The sequence below is a fragment of the Salvelinus namaycush genome, chromosome 30 (genome assembly GCF_016432855.1).
Source record: "Salvelinus namaycush isolate Seneca chromosome 30, SaNama_1.0, whole genome shotgun sequence".
Classification (NCBI taxonomy): domain Eukaryota; kingdom Metazoa; phylum Chordata; class Actinopteri; order Salmoniformes; family Salmonidae; genus Salvelinus; species Salvelinus namaycush.
Genome location: NC_052336.1, coordinates 15,742,898 through 15,765,357, shown reverse-complemented (window position 1 = coordinate 15,765,357; position 22,460 = coordinate 15,742,898). Strand labels below are relative to the sequence as shown.

General features: G+C 45.5%; 1 protein-coding gene across 3 annotated transcripts in view; it reads right to left on the bottom strand.

Moving 5' to 3' along the window:
• Positions 1–22,460, bottom strand: part of LOC120024887 (transcription factor 25-like) — a 38,912-nt gene that overhangs the window by 6,958 nt on the left and 9,494 nt on the right. For all 3 annotated transcript variants that reach the window (XM_038969233.1, XM_038969235.1, XM_038969234.1), the window contains exons 8-17: positions 17,221–17,320; positions 15,653–15,746; positions 15,430–15,522; positions 11,836–11,941; positions 11,577–11,736; positions 11,301–11,388; positions 10,966–11,124; positions 7,783–7,873; positions 5,424–5,503; positions 1,008–1,083 (exon numbers count right to left, since the gene is read on the bottom strand). In XM_038969233.1, the coding sequence (XP_038825161.1) occupies positions 1,008–1,083; positions 5,424–5,503; positions 7,783–7,873; positions 10,966–11,124; positions 11,301–11,388; positions 11,577–11,736; positions 11,836–11,941; positions 15,430–15,522; positions 15,653–15,746; positions 17,221–17,320 (1,047 nt within the window). The remainder of the gene's footprint in view (positions 1–1,007; positions 1,084–5,423; positions 5,504–7,782; positions 7,874–10,965; positions 11,125–11,300; positions 11,389–11,576; positions 11,737–11,835; positions 11,942–15,429; positions 15,523–15,652; positions 15,747–17,220; positions 17,321–22,460) is intronic.

The following is a 22,460-nucleotide window of genomic DNA, read 5'->3' as shown; positions in this document are numbered from 1 at the left end:
GCCCAACAGTAGCCCAGGATGTCTCCATTAGCTCAGCCCAACAGTAGCCCAGGATGTCTCCATTAGCTCAGCCCAACAGTAGCCCAGGATGTCTCCATTAGCTCAGCCCAACAGTAGCCCAGGATGTCTCCATTAGCTCAGCACTCCCACAAATGTTTAGAGATTATTATGATGACGTCTCATCCCGCTGACTGTGGCCTAGCAACAGCGTGGACTAGTGTATGTGAGGAATCTGGGAGCCCTGAGGAGGCGACAGACCAGGTTCTTTGACTCTCGGTACACTTTATGAATGTTTTCATTATCTGCTGCAGCAACGTGCCAACTGAAATATCCTGTGATCTTTATAATCTTTTTTTACACTCTTCCGTGTGTGGGGAGGTCATATGCCTCAACAGCTGATGTTCCCTATTGGTCTCCCATTGGGAAAGGCACGGTGGAGATGCTAGCTATATTATCATTATGAGGCTGTGTTTCACATGCCATCTTATTCAAGGTCCCTGCCCTATGTTAAAAAACCCACAAGACAGACAGACAGAGACACACACACACACACACACACACACACACACACACACACACACACACACACACACACACACACACACACACACACACACACACACACACACACACACACACACACACACACACACACACACGTTGGTTTATGAGGTCATTAACGGGAGATGGGACATTGGGGTCAAAGGACAAGCAGTCATGATGTTCTATGATGCAGCGGACCTTTTCTTAGATTTGCCACGCTTGGGGGCATGCAGCTCTGTCCTCAGGGACCACAGTGTCTGCTGATGTCCTCTTCCTCTGCTACTTCTTTGTCAAATCCATATCCATTAATGTCACTGATTGGAATCAGTTTCCAGATCTAAATAATCAGGCACGGACTTGAATGAAAGAACCCAGCCATCTGCCTGACACTGCAGCTCCCGAGGACCATGGTTGCATACCCCTAGTCTACTGTAGCTCACCCTCGGCCAAGCTCACTCACTTACCTGCAGGTTGAAGTTTGGCAGCAGAGAGCGGAAGAACAGTGACAGGGTGCTCTCATTGGAGGCTCCCACACTCTGCCTGCAAAGACAAGTGAGAAAGCTAACAAGATAACACAAGCATGCAATACGTTTCTCACACTCTTCTGCTGATAAGGATTCTCCCATGACCATAAATTATATCAACCATCATATACAGTGAGGTCCATGTTTTATTGTTTTCGCTCTGTACTCCTGCACTTTGGAATGTGTACATAGTCAACGCATTTTAGAGAACCAAAAGTATTGGGCAAATGTACTTATATGTGTATTAAAGTAGTCAAAAGTTTAGTAATTGGTCCCATATATTTGGTCCCATATATTTGGTCCCGACTACAACAAGCTTGTAATACTCCAAACTTGTTGGATGCATTTGCAGTTAGTTTTGGTTGTGTTTCAGATTATGTGTGCCCAATAGAAATACATGATAATGTATTATTAACCATTCCAACAAAGTGTCACTGTCTAAGTACTTTTGGACATCACTGTAGATCATTATAAGTAGGTCCAATAGTTTTTCTGAATCCAAAGAATGCTCTGCTTTTATGTTGCGGTTACAGATCCAGTGCTAAATTGTAACCATTAACCCCCCACCCATTAATAAAAATCATTACTTCAACCACTTACACCTCCCAGTCCTTTATCAATCAAAACACTTCTCCGTGGCCATGTTTGTAAAGCTTGTGAGGAACAAGCAACCATCAGGCAGAAATAGTAGGGCTGTCCTCAGACATGGGTGGGCTGTCCTCAGACATGGGTGTGCTGTCCTCAGACATGGGTGTGCTGTCCTCAGACATGGGTGTGCTGTCCTCAGACATGGGTGTGCTGTCCTCAGACATGGGTGTGCTGTCCTCAGACATGGGTGTGCTGTCCTCAGACATGGGTGTGCTGTCCTCAGACATGGGTGGGCTGTCATTCTAAGTAATTCTCACCAGAGATCATCAGGTACAGTATGTACAGTATGTACAGTGTGCTCCACACAACAGCCCTCAGAACATTAGGAGGTCTTCCCCACTTAAAACAAATGCTACATTTTCCCTTGACTAGGTCACAATTTGTTATGTTATTCGTTGTCACTGTATTGGCCTCTCTGATGGTTTGATGCTTCCCTACCATCCACCACTGACTCGGCTGGTTAACAGCTATCACAAGATGGGAGGAAAGAGGCCTCAGTCAGGAGGCCAGAACACTCCTGTAACCACATGCTATTTCAGAGAAACTGATGACAGCGAGAGGGGAGAAGAGAGAGATTGAAGAGAGGGATAGTTGGGAGAAAAAAAATGGAGGCAGAGAAGGAAGGGTGTGTCAGGGATAGACCATTGAGAGGAGAGATGCAAGCTGGTGAAATCAAGGCTATTTCTTATGCCAAATTTACATCAATGGCGTTTGCCACCATTGGCAAAGACAGAGAGAGGGTTAACTCACCTCCCCCGGTCTGCATAACTGTGTGCCTTTCCAATGTCCACACTCCTGAACACTACAAATGGATCACCCCCATCCCCTTACACTGTACTCTAATATACCTTCATTAGAGATTCTCAATGGAGTCAGTGGCCAGTGGGCCAGTCAGTCTTATGTGGACTGAAATAAACCAAGCGTTATTGGTTCTGCTTAGGAAAACACAAGCAGATACTGTCCTGACTCTTGGTTTTCAGTCCAGTGGCACCAACAGGATTGCTGATCCAAGTAGACCTATAGAGAAGAACCTAGCGATCTGAAGGAGCCGCATTCTATAACTAGCTACAGTGCATTCGGAAAGTATTCAGACCCCTTGACTTTTTCCCACAAATTGATTAAATTAATTGTTTTCCTCATCAATTGACACACCACAATGACAAAGCAAAAACAGGTTTAGACATTTATGTACATTATATATTATAAAAAAAATAAAAATAAAAACTTTCTTTACACAAGTATTCAGACCCTTTGCTATGAGACTCGAAATTGAGCTCAGGTGCATCCTGTTTCCATTGATCATCCTTGAGATGTTTCTACAACTTGATTGGAGTCCACCGGTGGTAAATTTAATTGATTGGACATGATTTGGAAAGGCACACACCTGTCTATATAAGGTCACACAGTTGACAGTGCATGTCAGAGCAAAAACCAAGCCATGAGGTCGAAAGAATTGTCCGTAGAGCTCCGAGACAGGATTGTGTCGAGGCACAGATCTGGGGAAAGGTACCAAAACATTTCTGCAGCATTGAAGGTCCCCAAGAACACAGTGGCCTCCATCATTCTTAAATGGAAGAAGTTTGGAACCACCAAGACTCTTCCTAGAGCTGACCGCCCGGCCAAACTGAGCAATTGGGGGAGAAGGGCCTTGGTCAGGGAGGTGACCGAGAACCCGATGGTCACTCTGACAGAGCACCAGAGTTCCTCTGTGGAAATGGGAGAACCTTCCGGAAGGACAACCATCTCTGCAGCTCTCCATCAAAAGGCACCTAAAGACTCTCAGACCATGAGAAACAAGATTCTCTGGTCTGATGAAACCAAGATTGGGCTGAATGCCAAGCGTCATGTCTGGAGGAAACCTGGCACCATCCCTACGGTGAAGCATGGTGGTGGTAGCATCATGCTGTGGGGATGTTTTTCAGTGGCAGGGACTGGAAGACTAGTCAGGATCGAGGGAAAGATGAACGGAGCAAAGTACAGAGAGATCCTTGGTGAAAACCTGCTCCAGAGCACTCAGGACCTCAGACTGGGGCGAAGTTTCACCTTCCAACAGTATAACAACCCTAAGCACACAGCCAAGACAACGCAGGAGTGGCTTCAGGACAAGTCTCTGAATGTCCCTGAGTGGCCCAGCCAGAGCCTGGACTTGAACCCGATAGAACATCTCTGGAGAGACCTGAAAATAGCTGTGCAGCGACGCTCCCCATCCAACCTGACAGACCTTGAGAGGATCTGTAGAGAAGAATGGGAGAAACTCCCCAAATACAGGTGTGCCAAGCTTGTTTCGTCATACCCAAGAAGACTCGAGGCTGTAATCGCTGCCAAAGGTGCTTCAACAAAGTACTGAGTATAAGTTCTGAATACTTATGTAAATGGAATATTTCAGTTTTTATTTTTAATACTTTTGCAAAAATGTCAAAAACTGTTTTTGCTTTGTCATTATGAGGTATTGTGTGTAGATTTATGAGGAAAAAAATATATTTAATCAATTTTAGAACAAGGCAGTAACGTAACAAAATGTGGAAAAAATCAAGGGCTCTGAATACTTTCCGAATGCACTGTGTACATATGATATATATGATATATGTACACTACCGTTAAAAAGTTTGGGGTCACTTAGAAATGTCCTTGTTTTTGAAAGAAAAGCAAATTTTTTGTCCATTAAAATAACATCAAATTGATCAGAAATACAGTGTAGACATTGTTAATGTTGTAAATGGAAACTGCTGATTTTTAATGGAATATTGACATTGGCGTACAGAGGCCCATTATCAGCAACCATCACTCCTGTGTTCCAATGGTACGTTGTGTTAGCTAATCAAAGTTTATCATTTTAAAAGGCTAATTAGAAAACCCTTTTGTAATTATGTTAGCACAGCTGAAAACGGTTGTTCTGATTAAAGAAGCAATAAAACTGGCCTTCTTTAGACTAGTTGAGTATCTGGAGCATCAGCATTTGTGGGTTCGATTACAGGCTCAAAATGGCCAGAAACAAAGACCTTTCTTCTGAAACTCGTCAGTCTATTCTTGTTCTGAGAAATGAAGGCTATTCCATGCGAGAAATTGCCAAGAAACTGAAGATCTCGTGCAACTCTGTGTACTACTCCCTTCACAGAACAGCGCAAACTAGTTTTAACCAGAATAGAAAGAGGAGTGGGAGGCCCCGGTGCACAACTGAGCAATAGGACAAGTACATTAGAGTGTCTAGTTTGAGAAACAGACGCCTCACAAGTCCTCAACTGGCAGCTTCATTAAATAGTACCAGCAAAACACCAGTCTCAACGTCAACAGTGAAGAGGCAACTCCGGGACGCTGGCCTTCTAGGCAGAGTTGCAAAGAAAAAGCCATATCTCAGACTGGCCAATAAAAAGAAGAGATTAAGATGGGCAAAAGAACACAGAGGAACTCTGCCTAGAAGGCCAGCATCCCGGAGTCGCCTCTTCACTGTTGACGTTGAGACTGGTGTTTTACGGGTACTATTTAATGAAGCTGCCAGTCTACACTATATTTCTGATCAATTTGATGTTGTTATTTAAATGACAAAAAATGTGCTTTTATTTAAAAAACAAGGACATTTCTAAGTGACCTCAAAATTTTGAACGGTAGTGTTTATATTTTGTGTACTATGTAAAAACCTGCACTGGTACATACCCTACCTTGCACAAGATATGTATAATGACACAAGTTAGGACATGTTTGGAGGGTTACCTCTCAGGCCGGGTGTATGAGGCCACTGAGTCCAGCGGGGGGAGAGGATCGAACCCCATCACCGACTGAGTGGTCACCTCCTGGGAGAGAACACACACAATTCACCATTACAGTAAACATATTGAAGGCCTATCCTCACTAACACTGTTACTGATATAATTGTCATGCACCCAAAACATCAACGTTGATCTTGTTTGTGTTATGAGGACCTCTCGATGAGGAGGTCCAATCATTATATTTGATTGGGTTCTTCATGGAACCAATAAGGAAGCCGTATGCCAGTTGTTAATTATCTCTTTGAACTAGAGGACTACATTCTCAGCATAATTTGGCATGCTCTGTACTGTAGTGGTTGTGTATGTGTACGCTACTCTCCTGCAAACCACATTTACTCTGTGGGACGTTTCATGTTATACAGATACAGGATAAACAGTGTACAGAATGAATGAATACAACCATTCATGATCATGTGATAAAGCAGTAAGGAAATGATCCTATGATTAGATAAGTCACTCTATTCCCCTCTATACTGTGTGCTACTATTGACCAGGGTTATGGCTGGTCAAAAGTCATGCAATATAAGGGGATAGGGTGCTACAGTGGGGCAAAAAAGTATTTAGTCAGCCACCAATTGTGCAAGTTCTCCCACTTAAAAAGATGAGAGAGGCCTGTCATTTTCATCATAGGTACACTTCAACTATGACAGACAGAATGAGAAAAAAAATCCAGAAAATCACATTGTAGGATTTTTAATGAATTTATTTGCAAATTATGGTGGAAAATAAGTATTTGGTCACCTACAAACAAGCAAGATTTCTGGCTCTCACAAACCTGTAACTTCTTCTTTAAGAGGCTCCTCTGTCCTCCACTCGTTACCTGTATTAATGGCACCTGTTTGAACTTGTTATCAGTATAAAAGACACCTGTCCACAACCTCAAACAGTCACACTCCAAACTCCACTATGGCCAAGACCAAAGAGCTGTCAAAGGACACCAGAAACAAAATTGTAGACCTGCACCAGGCTGGGAAGACTGAATCTGCAATAGGTAAGCAGCTTGGTTTGAAGAAATCAACTGTGGGAGCAATTATTAGGAAATGGAAGACATACAAGACCACTGATAATCTCCCTCGATCTGGGGCTCCACGCAAGATCTCACCCCGTGGGGTCAAAATGATCACAAGAACGGTGAGCAAAAATCCCAGAACCACACGGGTGGACCTAGTGAATGACCTGCAGAGAGCTGGGACCAAAGTAACAAAGCCTACCATCAGTAACACACTACGCCGCCAGGGACTCAAATCCTGCAGTGCCAGACGTGTCCCCCTGCTTAAGCCAGTACATGTCCAGGCCCGTCTGAAGTTTGCTAGAGAGCATTTGGATGATCCAGAAGAAGATTGGGAGAATGTCATATGGTCAGTTGAAACCAAAATAGAACTTTTTGGTAAAAACTCAACTCGTCGTGTTTGGAGGACAAAGAATACTGAGTTGCATCCAAAGAACACCATACCTACTGTGAAGCATGGGGGTGGAAACATCATGCTTTGGGGCTGCTTTTCTGCAAAGGGACCAGGACGACTGATCCGTGTAAAGGAAAGAATGAATGCGGCCATGTATCGTGAGATTTTGAGTGAAAACCTCCTTCCATCAGCAAGGGCATTGAAGATGAAACGTGGCTGGGTCTTTCAGCATGACAATGATCCCAAACACACCGCCCGGGCAACGAAGGAGTGGCTTCGTAAGAAGCATTTCAAGGTCCTGGAGTGGCCTAGCCAGTCTCCAGATCTCAACCCCATAGAAAATCTTTGGAGGGAGTTGAAAGTCCGTGTTGCCCAGCAACAGCCCCAAAACATCACTGCTCTAGAGGAGATCTGCATGGAGGAATGGGCCAAAATACCAGCAACAGTGTGTGAAAACCTTGTGAAGACTTACAGAAAACGTTTGACCTCTGTCATTGCCAACAAAGGGTATATAACGAAGTATTGAGATAAATAAGTATTTGGTCAATAACAAAAGTTTTCCACCATAATTTGCAAATAAATTCATTAAAAATCCTACAAGGTGATTTTCTGGATTTTTTTTTCTCATTTTGTCTGTCATAGTTGAAGTGTACCTATGATGAAAATTACAGGCCTCTCTCATCTTTTTAAGTGGGAGAACTTGCACAATTGGTGGCTGACTAAATACTTTTTTGCCCCACTGTATATGAGACACAGACATAATAATAGAGTAAACCTGGTTGCCAAATCTGTTTCTGATTGAACAAACGACAAACAGCATGACAATGGATTACTGGGCTAAATCAGAAACAGAACTGGTGACCAGGGTATAGTAGAGTGGCTGTTGCCTGAGTCTCTCACCAGCGGTAGAGTGGAGGTGGCCTCTTTGATTTCAGACAGGATGACGTGGCGATGGATGTTTAGGGGGGCACTCTGGTACCTCTGCTTCCTCCTAGGGGGGTGGAGGAGACACGAAGGGAAACCAAAGTCAGAGACACATAGGCCAGGTCCTCCCGAGTGGTGCAGCAGTCTAAGGCACTGCACCGCAGTGCTTGAGGCGTAACTACAGCCCCGGGTTCGAATCCAGGCTGTGTCACAGCCAGCCATGACCGGGAGACCCATGAGGCGATACACATTTGACCCAGCTTCGTCCGGGTTAGGGGAGGGTTTGGCCGGCCGGGATCACGAAAAAGGGGTAAAAGTACAACAAATATATATTAATAATAATAATCAAATAAAAAGAAATAAGCCAATATGCCTCATTTCAGGAGGTTCCTTTGATTTCTTCCTGACATCGAAATGTAACATTGCTATATTTCATCTAAAAGTGTTGCCTCAACACTTATGAAACAATAACTTTTGCAGATTTGTCTTAGACGTATGGATGGTTTCTCAGACCTAGATTAAGCCTTTTCCTAGACTGAAAAGCACTTTCCAAGGAGATTCTCCATTAAAGCATGCTATTTAATCTAAGGAATAGGGGTAATCTGCTAGTCGAACGCCCAAATCTTCATTGCGACAATACTGAAACATCAATCCATGGGCAAGTCAGTGCCACATTTTCATTTGTGCATAAATCAAAATGAAAGAAAAGTTATCTGGCAAATTCAGCAGGCTATGGTGTGAAATAGACTTCTAAGTGCAGTATTTATTGAATTACTTTGGTGTGGTTACCAATGCATGAGCATCTTTTCCCTCTTATAATAAAATAACTGTATTGGGTCATACAAAAGTTTTACTGTGCGTGAAGTTTCGAATGCATCGGTCATTACTATGTGTAATGTGATAGGTATTTTAAACATGACTGTTTCTTTCACACACAAAAACACATTTGATGAATAAAATCTTTAATTACTTGACTTCCTCAAATGAAGTGAATGATGAAGCAATCTTTGAGAGAGGGAGGGAATATGATTTCATTGGTCCTCAATTCGCAGCTCAGACACTCCATTTAGGATACATGTAGTTAGCCCTGAGTTACCCTGCCTCGGAGCAAGTAAGATCTGAAGGATTCGTTGCCATAGAAATGTACCTGTCTAAAAGGTAAGCCACATTTGTGAAACCGGGAATCCCAAATTGAACTCAGACCAAAGTTACCTCGCCAACTCCTCAAACTACATTTGTAGTATAGGGCTCAGGACTTCTGACAGTGAGAAAACAACCCAGAAACATTTGGCCTCCTGGAGCACAAAGAGCACTTTATGACCTGTCTCTATGTAACGTCTCTATGTAACGTCTCTATGTAACCTCTCTATGTAACCTCTCTGTGTAACCTCTCTGTGTAACCTCTCTGTGTAACCTCTCTGTGTAACCTCTCTGTGTAACCTCTCTGTGTAACCTCTCTGTGTAACCTCTCTGTGTAACCTCTCTGTGTAACCTCTCTGTGTAACCTCTCTGTGTAACCTCTCTCTTCTCCACTCGTGAGGGGTCAGTCAGATGACTCTGATTAACATGGGGTTAACAGACAGAGTACAAACACTGACCCTAACCTCGGCAGCCTGAGGTGCAAGTGGGAAACGGAGAAATCGATTGAGAGACCGTTAAGCAGGGTGAGAGAGGGGGGGAAAAATAAAGGGATATGTGGGGTGAGAGAAGGAAAAGGAGAGACAACGTGGGAGAGGGTTAAGTAGGGATGAGCGAGGGGAAGGAGGAAGGGTTAAGAGGGGTTAAGAGTAAAGGTTGGGGGATAAGGCCCATTTGAGGCAAAGGTAGATGATTGATTGGACTACAATGGTGGATCCTACTGGGTGGTGGAGATGAGGGGTAGGCTTAGAGAGCTTGGGGGTGTACATTTTATTCCAGGGTTAGGTTTTCAGACTTTTTACCTGGACTTTGCTCCTTTCATATTTATTTTTGATCCTAACAAACTCTCCAAGCCCTGCCGGTGACAAGCATACCCTTAACATGATTCTGCCACCACAATACTTGAAAATACAGTGGGTTTCACTCTGTGTTGTGTTGTATTGGACCCAAGCCTGTAGTTTTTAATTCAGGCAAAAAGGCACAATACTCTGCCGTGTTGTCTTCCAGTACTACATAACGGCCTTGTTGCAAACAGAATTAATTATTTGAAGTGGACTGTACCACAGGCTTCATTCTTTTCACTTTGTCATACATGTCAGATATGTGGAGTGAATGCAATGTGGTTTATCCTCTGTATTTTCAAAGTTATGTGCTTGCAGCATCATGTTATGGTTATGCTTGTCACCTGCAGGGACTGGGGAGTTTGTCAGGATCAAAAGAAATATGAAAGGAGCAAAGCCCAAATAAAAAGTTAGAGGAAACCCTGTCTCAGTCTTCTGAACACATAACCCTGGGATAGAGTTTTATATTTCAGCAGGACAATTACACAAATTGTAATGCCGTATTTGTAATGCCAAAGACACACCAGAATGGCTTTCCAAGAGGTGTTGAGTGTTCCTGAATGGTCCAGTCTCAGTCCTAATTTAAATCTGCTTGAAAATCAGAGACAAGGTTTGAATATTGCTGTCCATCAATGACTTCCAACCAAATTTACTGAGCTTGAGCAAATTTGGGGGAAAAAACAATGGATATATGTTGCCCTAACATCTGTGCAAAGTTGGTAGATTCCTATTCCAAATGTTTTTTCAGCTGTAATGGCTGCCAAATGTGCTTCCACCAAGTATTGACCCTGGGGTGTGAAGACATATGCAATCCAGACATCTTATTTTTATTTTATTAATTTGGAAAATGTTCTATAATTTTTCTTTCACATTGGAAATGTAGAGTAGGTTGTGAACAATGGTAGAAAAACTATGTAATCTATTTTTGTATTTCATTTTAAGGCTGCAAAATTTGTAAACTGTGCAAGGGGTAAGTAGACCTTCACTAGGCACGGAATGTTGGAGGTGAACTAGCCTGGAATCTACACTGAACATTGCTCCACTGAATCAATGAATATTACTTCTTGAACAGAAATACTCAGTGTTACTTTGAGGATAGAGGTGAATGGGGTAACGAGGAACAGTTTGGGCGGTTGGAAAGGTAATAATGCCAGTGGTCTAGAGTCCAAGGGGCTCTTACTTGTTTTGGCAGTCCTCCACCAGAGGGTCTTTAGTGTCGACTCGTCGTAACACCTCCCTAACACACTCCTCCAGCCACAGCAGGACCCCTCCCTCCCTCCACAGGGTGTGTGTCCGCCCCACATACAGAGACATCAGTTCAGCCAGGGCAGGAGACTGCCTAGAAAGAGGGAAAGAGATGGGAGGAAGGAACAATTCAATTTGTCACTCTAATACAATTTCATGCCAATAAATGATGATTCAATTCCATTAGGCTGACTGACACAGAAGATGTGCATAAAGGGAAGACATGACAGACAGGGAGACATGATGCCTCAGTTGAAGCAGATGTTTTACCCCAACTGGCTTCTGGGTCCAAAGAAGTCATGTGACGATACAGCAGCGTCTGGCTGCACTGTGCACAGGTCCAACAGAGGCATCAACACTGGGGAACACACAAACAAACAGATATCAGGCATAGGTCTCTTTTCTCTGTGTGTGTGTGTGTGTGTGTGTGTATGTGTGTGTGTTCTATATAAGCATCCATGGTGGAACACATTCTGACGGCTGTCCCTCTCAGGCCTGTGTGTGTGTGTGTGTGTGTGTGTGTGTGTGTGTGTGTGTGACTTTAACCTCCAGGGAACATGATGAGAGCGTTCTGCAGCAGCAGGTCAGCCTTGTCTTTGAGCCTCTCCCTCTGCTCTGACTCAGTCTGATCCTCCTGACTCAGGTGGAAGTGGCTCAGAGCCACAGAGAAGGCAAAGTTTGGCAACTGGGACAGGTTCCTGTGCACCTAGGAAACACACACACAGGAATCAGACAATACACACACCACACACACACTGGTATGAGGTCACACACAGGGAAAATCTTGGGCACACACTCGTCTCACCTCCCAATCCTGGTATAGCCGGAGGAGGAAGTTGTACTCTCGTGAGCGCAGGGAGAGGAAGTCAATGAGCAGTAGCATACAGAGAGGATCGCTGTCGGGGTCCAGACTAGGAGAGAAAGGAGATGACGGAATAAAACACACAACAGCTCCTCTTCTTCAATGAATACTTAATTCCGTTTCGCCTGCAGAACTAAGACCACATAACTACTATATAAATAAACATTACAGAAATAAAATAAATGGTTTCTTTATTAACAGCGGACCCATGACAACCCGTGACCAGAATCTGTGCCATTGCTGGAAACACTCAATATCCTGGGGATCCTAAATACAGTGACACTATACATCATGGAAATGGAGGCACTGTGGAGGCACTGTGCTTTTACTGGTATTTCAAGCTTTATCCACCAGTGTTTCTGCAGGTAGAAAATCCTAGGAAATGTTATTTAAGTGACACGGTCTCCAATCAATCAATGTCTGGTTGTGCGTGTGATATCATTAATTTACTATAATTTGGCATGGAATACTATTTGTAGATCAGTGATTCTACACCTTATTTTGCTCAAGCTGATCCTCTCCAACAGACTTGGAAGTTGTAGCTACAAATTGGTAAATTGGGGGCAGTTAAAGGGGAGATTAAATGAAACCAACCATTTGAAATACATTGTATGTAATTCGGGGGGTAGCCCCAACAGATTCAAACCCGAATCCAGCGACTATAAAATCAACACCTGTTGGCTTGACAGTCACTGGATCTGCGTTTGAGTCCCGGTCGGGGCTACCCTCCAAATTCACTACATTTGTGTCAGAAGTGGGATGGTGCCCATGAGGCCATCCGAGTGGCATGTACTCGTGAGGGAGTTGGTAAAGCTTGGGGACACGCTCTCCCGAAGGAAGGGGGTAGTGAAGCGACAATAACCCAACACCTAGCGAGCTCATCAAGAGGTTCGGGGTTTGGACCTCTTGGGAGTAACAGGTGAAGGGGTTGGCTTGGCAGTCGCTGGACCCGGGTTCGAGTCCCAGTCAGATATTGATTGGAGACAGCTTGTGTCAATTAAATATAATTTTCTAAGATTTTCTACCTCCATCAACACTATTGGATAACACTGGAAATACCGGTAAAAGCACAGTGCCTCCATTTCCGCAACAAAAAGCAGGGCCCTATATGTGGTATATGACAGAGCTGCTGCGGGCGGCAGGGCTGTTCATCTGGTATTCCTATCAGTCATCTACTGAAGCAGAGATAAGGTCCTCCTGATCATAACACAGCAGGCCTGAGAGGGACAGCCGTCACAACGTGTTCCACCGTGGATGCTTATACAGAGCAGACACACACCACCGTGAGGGGAGGAAGCCAGCGTTTGACGGAAATCAGAGAAATACACTGAGTATACAAAACAGTAGAAACACCTTGCTAATATTGAGTTGCACCCGCTTTTGCTGAAAGTGTTCCACAGGGATGCTGGCCCATGTTGACTCCAATGCTTCCCACAGTTTTGTCAAGTTGGCTAGATGTCATTTGGGTGTTGGACCATTCTTGATACACATAGGAAACTGTTGAGCGTGAAAAACCCAACACATAGGAAACTGTTGAGTGCGAAAAATCCAGCAGCGTTGCAGTTCTTGACACACTCAAACAGGTGTGCCTGGCACCTACTACGATACCCCATTCAAAGGCACTTAAATCTTTTGTCTTGCCCATTCATCCTCTGAATGGCACACACACAAGTCATGTCTCAATTGTCTCAAGGCTTAAAAAACATTCTTTAACCTGTCTACTCCCCTTCAATAAATGACATCAATAAGGGGTCATAGCTTTCACCTGGATTCACCTGGTCAGGCTATGTCATGGAAAGAGCAGGTGTTCATAATGTTTTGTACACCATGACCACCACATCCTAGATAAGATAAAGGCTAAAGGCCTAAGACACAGGGCGAAGGCGGATGAATGTGTAATAATAGTGTGTGGCCTGTCCCATGGGTGTTTGTCTGTCATACTGCTTAGACAGGTTTAATGACCAGTAATGGAATGCAGCCACCCTGGTCCATTTAGAAGAGTCATTCCTGGGTACGATATGGACATCTGACTCAGGTTTTATGTTTGTTTAGTTGATGTGAAGTGTGATGAGACCTTTATTATTATAATATATGAGAAGGAATCTTTTTAAGAGGAAATCTTAGATAACAATTGGGATCGGGCACAGATTAGCACAGCGCAGCCTTTGTGCAATTTAATAAACTACAAATATCACATAATTAATATATTTAATTGATTGAACAATCTGTTTATATATATATATATATATATATACACACACACACTACACGACCAAAGGTACACTACACCTGCTTGTCGAACATCCCATTCCAAAATCATGGGAATTAATATGGAGTTGGTCTACCCTTTACTGTTATAACAGCCTCTACTCTTCTAAGAAGGCTTTCCACTAGGATGTTGGAACATTGCTGCGGGGACTTGCTTCCATTCAGCCACAAGAGCATTAGTAAGATTGTACACTGATGTTGGGCATTAGGCCTGGCTCGCAGTCAGCGTTCCAATTCATCCCAAAGGTGTTCGATGGAGTTGAGGTCAAGGCTTTGTGCAGGTCAGTCAAGTTCTTCCACACCGATCTCGACAAACCATTTCCGTATGGACCTCGCTTTGTGCACAGGGATATTGTCATGCTGAAACAGGAAAGGGCCTTCCCCAAAGTTGGAAGCAAGTTGAGATTTCCCTTCACTGGAACTAAGCGGCCTAGCCTGAACCATGAAAAACAACCCCAGACCATTATTCCTCCTCCCCCAAACTTTACAGTTGGCACTATGCATTTGTGCAGGTAACGTTCTCCTGGCATCCGGCAAACCCAGATTTGTCTGTCGGACTGCCAAATGGTAAAGCATGATTCATCACTCCGGAGAACGCATTTCCACTGCTCCATAGTCCAATGGCATGAGCTTTACTCCACTCCAGCCGACGCTTGGCATTGCACATGGTGATCTTAGGCTTGTGTGCGGCTGCTCTGCTATGGAAACCCATAGCAGCTTCAGCGGACCTGTTCTGTGAGCTTGTGTGGCCTACCACGTTGAGTCTGAGCCGTTGTTGCTCCTAGACGTTTCCACTTCACAAGAACAGGACTTACAGTTGACCGGGGCCACTCTAGCAGGGCAGAAATTTTATAAACTGACTTGTTGGAAAGGTGGCATCCTATGACAGTGTCATGTTGAAGTCACTGAGCTCTTCAGTAAGGCCATTCTACTGTCAATGTTTGTCTATGGAGATTGCATGGCTGTGTGCTCGGTTTTATACACCTGTTGCAACATGCAACAATTTCAAAGATTTTACTGAGTTGCAGATCATATAAGGAAATCAGTCAATTGAAATAAATGTATTAGGCCCTAATCTACATACATAAAAAAATTATAATACTTAAATGCACACACTTTTTGTCTTTATCTGCACTATGTCTTTCTTGTGCGAATAAATAAAAAACAGTCCGTCGCTGTACTTCTGTCCATTATGCGATTCACACCCTCTACCCCGGACACCTGGGGTGCACACTGTGCGCACACATACACACACAGTCTCCCATGTACCTCAGGATGAGTCTGCAGTACTCCAGGGCTGTCCGGGGGCATCCCCTCCTCTCCAGGAACATCATGTGCTTATAAACAGCCAAGTAGAATGCCCTGCAGAGAGGATAAATATACAGACATTATAAACCATGTAAAATTATAAATTCAATGGAAATTTAAGAGAAAGGCCCTTGCATAACAGCGTTTGTGGATTGACCTGTATAGCAGAGATGTATTATCTAACCTGTTTTCTGGTCGCAGGTAGTCCAGTCTGCTGGTTCCTGACGTCAGGCTGCACACAGGGTGGAATGCACACTCAAAGCTGTACAGGGCACGCTCTGAAACACACACACACACACACCACACAGTCATTTATCAAAGACAAGTGAAAATATATAACTTTAGCCAGCACTATCTGGCTGCTAAACAGTCTCAGTGTTTCTCAATTGGTAGATCACCATACCCTCCTCCAGGCTTCTTCCACCTGTCTGTGTTTGTCTTTTGTAAAAACATAAATGTCTCCCTCTGCTGGAAGGCATGAAAACAGCTTTAAGTGAAACCACTCACTTTCTCCCTTGCAAGTTCCAGTGTCAACTACTACATCAACAAGACTAGCTACCTAGAGGTAGCAGCATTTCTCATTGGTCAAAACACTGGTAGGATCCCAATGTACTAAGCCCTTGCAAACTAAGATTATACAACTGTATAAAAAAAATCCAGAGCTGTTGTAATGAGTTGATATGAGTAGGACCTCTTTAGCATGATCAGGAGCAGCTGACAGGATGAGAGGGGCTACACCCACAAGAATCTTGACATGCACTTTCAGTGACTATATCTGAACAATCAGTGGGTTGTTTGAATGTATTGTGTACAGTGCAAACACGTGGCTAGATAACTATAAAATAATACATATTTTTGATGGGTTCAATTCAGTTACTTGTGGTTGAAAATGTACTTTCACCTTGGAGGTCAGAGAGAAGTCACTGTAAATGGAAGCTGCTTTTGCTTGCCCTCTGTATTGATGTGATTTAGCCCTGACCAAAGTGTGATCTGCTCAAACCTTAACTGTATTTATCAACTCATTTATAGATGATGATAGCAGGCAAGTAGCGACAGGCTTGGAGTAACAGTATGGTAACATTTCCTGCCTAAATGCATTACCTGAGGAATCTGAAATACGCTACTTTGCATGCTGGCCCCTTGTTCTTTTTTTCCAATTTAGAGTCTTTCAGAGAATAAACATGCTGTGGATACAGCTGACTCAATTTAACTATTAAACTTTCTCTAGATCAATTGCATAAGGCAGAGGTTCTTAAGCTTTTTCAGCTCGAGACCCAAATGAGAAATTTAGTGTCCTCGAACCACCCAAATTAAGAAGAAATAGTGTGTGAATAAATGTTTTACTCCTAACTCGCGACCCACCGCTCACATGCTCAGGGCCTACGTTGGTTTCCAAACCATAGTTGAAGAAACCCTGGCATCAGGTAATATATGACATACTAGAGCAGTGTGTGGTATAGGTATTGTGTATCCACTAACCTATTAAACATGTACTGCCCAGAGTACACCGATGTTTATCAAGAATAATGTTGCATAAACGTATTCCAACTATTTATCTGGGACCTAGATTAAATTGTATATGGGTCCAAGGAAACATACCTAAGGGGTCTCATGACACATTTACAAACCTTGAGCAAGAGGATACAGCAGAGAGGATCCCCAACTAACCAATCAGAGCTTTGAGTATGACCCTCCTTGCCAACCAGAGCAAAGGCAGGAGTCCCACTCACCAATCAGGTCCCTCACACTCACCGATTAGGTCCCTGGCCATTTCCTGGTCCTCCTGTATGCGGCAGACATCAGAGAGCTGCAGCAGGGAGTCAATGTGGTAGGGGTTCATCTGTAGCAGGGCCTGGGGAGAGGGGGGGGGGGGGGGGGGGGGGTTGTGGAGACGGGGAGGTTGGGGAGACAGGGGGACAGGGGGAGAGTGAGGAACATGGGGGAGGGATGGGGGAGACAGGGAGAGGGTAGGGGAGACGGGGAGGGTGAGGCAGATGGGGGAGAAGGGGAGGTTGGGATGGACAGGGGCATGGTGGGGGAGGGTGGGAGTGACAGAAGAAGGGTAGGGGGGACAGGTGGGGAAGACAGGGAGATGGGTGGGGGAGTTATGGAGGGGACAGGGGGGAGGATCATCGTTTGTCTAAACATTAGAAACCATGTATGTCCTGTGGCAAAGAAGGGGGTCGAGTGATAAATGGCAGATATGTGAGAGCAGAACTAATAAACGGGCTCTGCCCGATCACTAAAATGGCCACCCCGATCAGAACTACAGATCACAAAATGGCCGACTGCCAAAACTACAAGTCCCAGAAGCAAGGGGAACCCTCAGAAGGTGGAGCCGACACACAGATAAAGGGTCAACAAAAACCAGGAAGAAGAAGTGAGGGCTGGAAGGATCTATGAACCGTAGAGAAAGAGACAATAGATATTGGCTGGATTTACCGTGTATGAGCTGGACTGTTTTGGACTTACCTGTTGGCGTTTGGACCTGGACCTACTGAGAATCCGATTCGTGTACCGAACCCTGCTATCCTTGACCTTGCCTACGACCTGGGTGGACTAGGACGGAGAGACAAACACACAGGTACTGTCCTGTTCGAAAGAACTCTCATTCTGGGGTAATTTGGTGACAGTTTCCCACTTAATATGTGACAAACGCTCATAACCTTGAAGAGGTTTGCCACACGTGGTGGAGAATGTGGGCATATGGACTAACCATTCCGCTGGTTAGGTAAAAAAATAAAATAATAATCAGTTAGCACTCCAAAGGGGAGTCAGGTTTTTTTTTGTGGCTTTGTTTGGTTAGGACAGTTTCTCAAGAAAATGAGTATGGAGGGAGCCATACAGGCCCTGTTACAAGCGGCGGCCACCCAACAAGAGGCAGCTAGAGCTCAACAAATAGCTCATCAGGATGCAATGCGAATGTACCAGGACATGTTACAGGTCCAGCACCGCACCAACCAGCTGCTCAGAGAAGAGCAAGAGAGAAACACCCGGGAGTTAAGAGAAGGCCTAAAGGGGCTAGCGGGCCAAATTGGGGCTCAATTACCAGCTGCAAATACCTCTGAGGCAGGCCAATCATTTTCTTCAAGAAATGACAGCACAGGATGATGTGGAAGCATATCTTACCACCTTCGAAAGGACTGCAGAGAGGGAGAAGTGGCCGAAAGAAGAACGGGCAGGGCTTCTGGCACCATACCTGGCAGGGGACGCTCAAAAAGCGTATTTCGACCTGGAGTTGAAAGATGCACAGGATTACGATAAACTAAAGGGAGAGATTCTGACTAGACTGGGAGTGACCGATACCGTGAGGGCACACCGCTTCCACCAGTGGTCCTACCGATCTGGACAACCTCCCAGAACACAGATGTTCGACTTGATTCACCTGGCACGGAAATGGTTGCGACCGGAGACCCGTTCCTCCGCCGAGATTGTCGAGACCATCGTACTCAACCAGTTTCAGCGAGGTCTACCCCAAGAAGTGCGACGATCGGTTGGCCAGAACGAGGTACTTTCCGCAGACCATCTCGTGGGCCTGGTTGAACGGTATTGTACGGCAGGAACAGCTGAGCAGGCACAGGAGGAAAGATTCCCCTTCCCCAGGCCTGGGCGAACCAGCGGACAGGGTAAGACTGTCCCAACAGGTGGAGGGGGAAGAGAGCAGCGTGGGGCCATGAGGAAAGAATCAGAATCGGGCCGAGACACTAAGGAAAAAAACGGAAACCGGGACCGGGGGTCGAGGGGGTCTCCCCCACGAACCCCTATTATCTGTTACAATTGTAATCGACCAGGACATATTGCAGCCTACTGCCCTATTAAAGAAGAGCCAATGCAATGTAACCTCGGTGAAAAAGAAGATGATATGTGGTATGCATGTCCTGTTGTAACCACTGTACTTGAAAGATCAAGAAACAAACATATGTGCAGGGTGACGGTTGAAGGGAAAGAGGTTGAAGCACTGCTGGATTCCGGCAGTATGCTAACCCTGGTCGTTGCAAACCTAGTGCCAACTCATAAACTGGATACAAGTCAGGATATCAGTGTTACATGCATTCATGGGGATACCCGTCTGTACCCCACAGCCTTAGTGAGCATACAAACAGAGGACGGTCTGCTGGATTGTGAGGTCGGCGTGGTCCCAAAGATGCCATATGATGTAATATTGGGTAGATACTTTCCTAACTTTGCGAAGTTAGGCCAAAAGAATGGCATATTTGAGAAGCCAACAACCCTAACCAAGCAGGAAGAAGTATGGGGTCTTCAACCAAAGCCAAGAAAAGAGGTCTCCCAGGGGCCAACCTCACAGGTGCTAGTAGGGGAGGATGAGGATGAAGTGGCAAACCTCGTTGATAACGAACAGCCCGGTACTAGTGGGGCTCGGGTCGATCTGAATCCAGAGGATGACGATCTAGAACCAGCAGACCTGGCAGGGTCCTTGACTAATTTCGGGACGGCCCAAAACCAGGATCCAACCCTGCAGCAAGCCAGAGCAGACGTGCAGGTCGTTGATGGTACTCCCATAAATGATGGGATGAGGCCTAATAGTTTTCCCCACTTCATTATGAAAAAGGGTTTGGTGTACAGAGTCTCAAAAATAGGGGTTGATGTGGTTGAACAGTTGTTGGTCCCCACCCGGTACCGGAGGACAGTACTGGATCTAGCTCATGGGCACATTCTGGGTGGACACCTTGGTATCGATAAAACCCGAGACCGGATTGTAAGGAGGTTTTACTGGCCAGGAATTCAGGCTGAAGTGGCTCGGCATTGTGGAGAGTGCCCGGAGTGCCAGTTAACAGCTCCCCGACCAGCTGTTAGAAGCCCGTTAGTGCCACTCCCCATAATCGAAACGCCATTTGAGAGGATAGCGATGGATATAGTGGGCCCACTACCCAAGTCCGCCAGAGGACACCAATACATTCTGGTCATTCTAGATTATGCCACTCGCTACCCAGAAGCCATTCCCCTTCGGACGATGACTTCCAAAAATATCGCCAAGGAATTAGTGCTCTTGTTCACCAGGGTAGGGGTTCCAAAGGAGATCCTTACTGACCAGGGGACCCCCTTTATGTCCCGCCTTATGGCGGACCTTTGTAAATTGTGGCAGGTGAAACAGTTGAGGACATCGGTTTACCATCCTCAGACGGACGGGCTGGTTGAGAGATTCAACAGGACCCTGAAGTCAATGCTCAGGAAGGTAATCGATAAGGATGGGAAAAACTGGGATTGCATGTTGCCGTATCTGATGTTTGCCATTAGAGAGGTTCCTCAAGCCTCGCTGGGGTTTTCTCCCTTTGAGCTGGTATATGGGAGGCACCCCCGGGGAATCTTAGACATCGCCCGGGAAACCTGGGAGCACCAATCCACCCCGTATACTAGTGTCATAGAGCACGTCACGGCAATGCAAGACAGGATAGCCACAGTCATGCCCATCGTCCGAGAGCACATGAGACAAGCACAAGAGCACCAGCGGCACACTTATAACCGGCAGGCTACCCTGAGGGAATTTCAACCGGGAGATAAGGTGTTAGTGCTGATCCCCACGGTAGAGTGCAAACTACTAGCCACATGGAAAGGACCATATGAAGTACTGGAGAGAATAGGAGAAGTTAATTATCGGATCCGACAGCCAGGTTGACGGCCACAGGAACAGATCTATCACATAAACCTGTTAAAAGCATGGAGAGAGAGAGAAACACTAATGGTCACACACCCTACACACACTCAGGAGACAGCCGAAGTTAATATTTCACCTACTCTGTCCCCAGCACAAGTACAGGAAGTAAAGACCCTGATCCAGAAAAACAGAGATGTGTTTTCAGAGGTACCCGGCCGAACTGAGGTTACGGCTCATGATATCGTTTCCCTACCAGGGAGAAAAGTGAGCATGAGGCCATATCGGGTACCCGAGGCTCGACAGGCCGCGATTAGAGCAGAGACAGAGAAAATGTTGACAGCTGGAGTGATTGAGGAGTCACATAGTGAGTGGTCTAGCCCAATTGTGATGGTCTCCAAGCCCGATGGGTCTTTGCGGTTCTGTAACGACTTTCGGAAGGTAAATGAAATCTCCAAGTTTGATGCCTACCCCATGCCCCGAGTAGACGAACTACTGGAGAAAGTTGGTAAAGCTCGGTACATTACGACCCTGGACCTGACAAAAGGGTACTGGCAAATTCCTCTGACCCCCAGGGCCAAAGAAAAGATAGCCTTTGCAACCCCTGACGGTTTGTTTCAATACACTGTCATGCCATTCGGCTTACACGGGGCCCCAGCCACCTTTCAACGGCTCATGAACAAGGTCCTAAAGCCGCACCAGGCATACGCCGCAGCTTATTTAGATGACGTGGGGATCTACAGCCCTGATTGGGAATCCCACTTACCCCGGGTACAGGCGGTGTTAGACGCCCTTAGAAAGGCAGGGCTCATGGCGAACCCTGCCAAGTGTTATGTGGGGTTAGAGGAAACAAGAGTATCTGGGATACACCGTGGGAAGAGGGTTAATCAAACCCCAACGTAAGAAGGTGGAGGCAATTAGAGAATGGCCGAAACCAGTAAATAAGAAGCAAGTTAGAGCCTTCCTAGGGCTGACCGGTTACTACCGGAAGTTCATCCCAAGTTATGCCACAGTGGCCGCCCCACTCACCGACATGACTAGAGCCAGAGGGCCAAACATGGTCAAATGGGATGAAAGGGCCACCAAAGCATTTAGGACATTACAGGAGGCTCTCTGCTGTAATCCAGTGCTGGTGGTACCAGACTTTGAGAAAGAGTTTGTGGTTCAGACGGATGCCTCAGAGGTCGGCTTGGGAGCAGTGCTATCCCAAGAGGTAGAAGGGGTGGAACACCCCATCCTGTTTTTAAGCAGGAAGCTGGAACCACGGGAAACCAACTACGCAGTCGTTGAGAAAGAGGCGCTGGCAGTAAAGTGGGCTCTAGAAAGCCTGAAATACTACCTGCTGGGGCGCCACTTCACCCTCATCAGTGACCATGCCCCA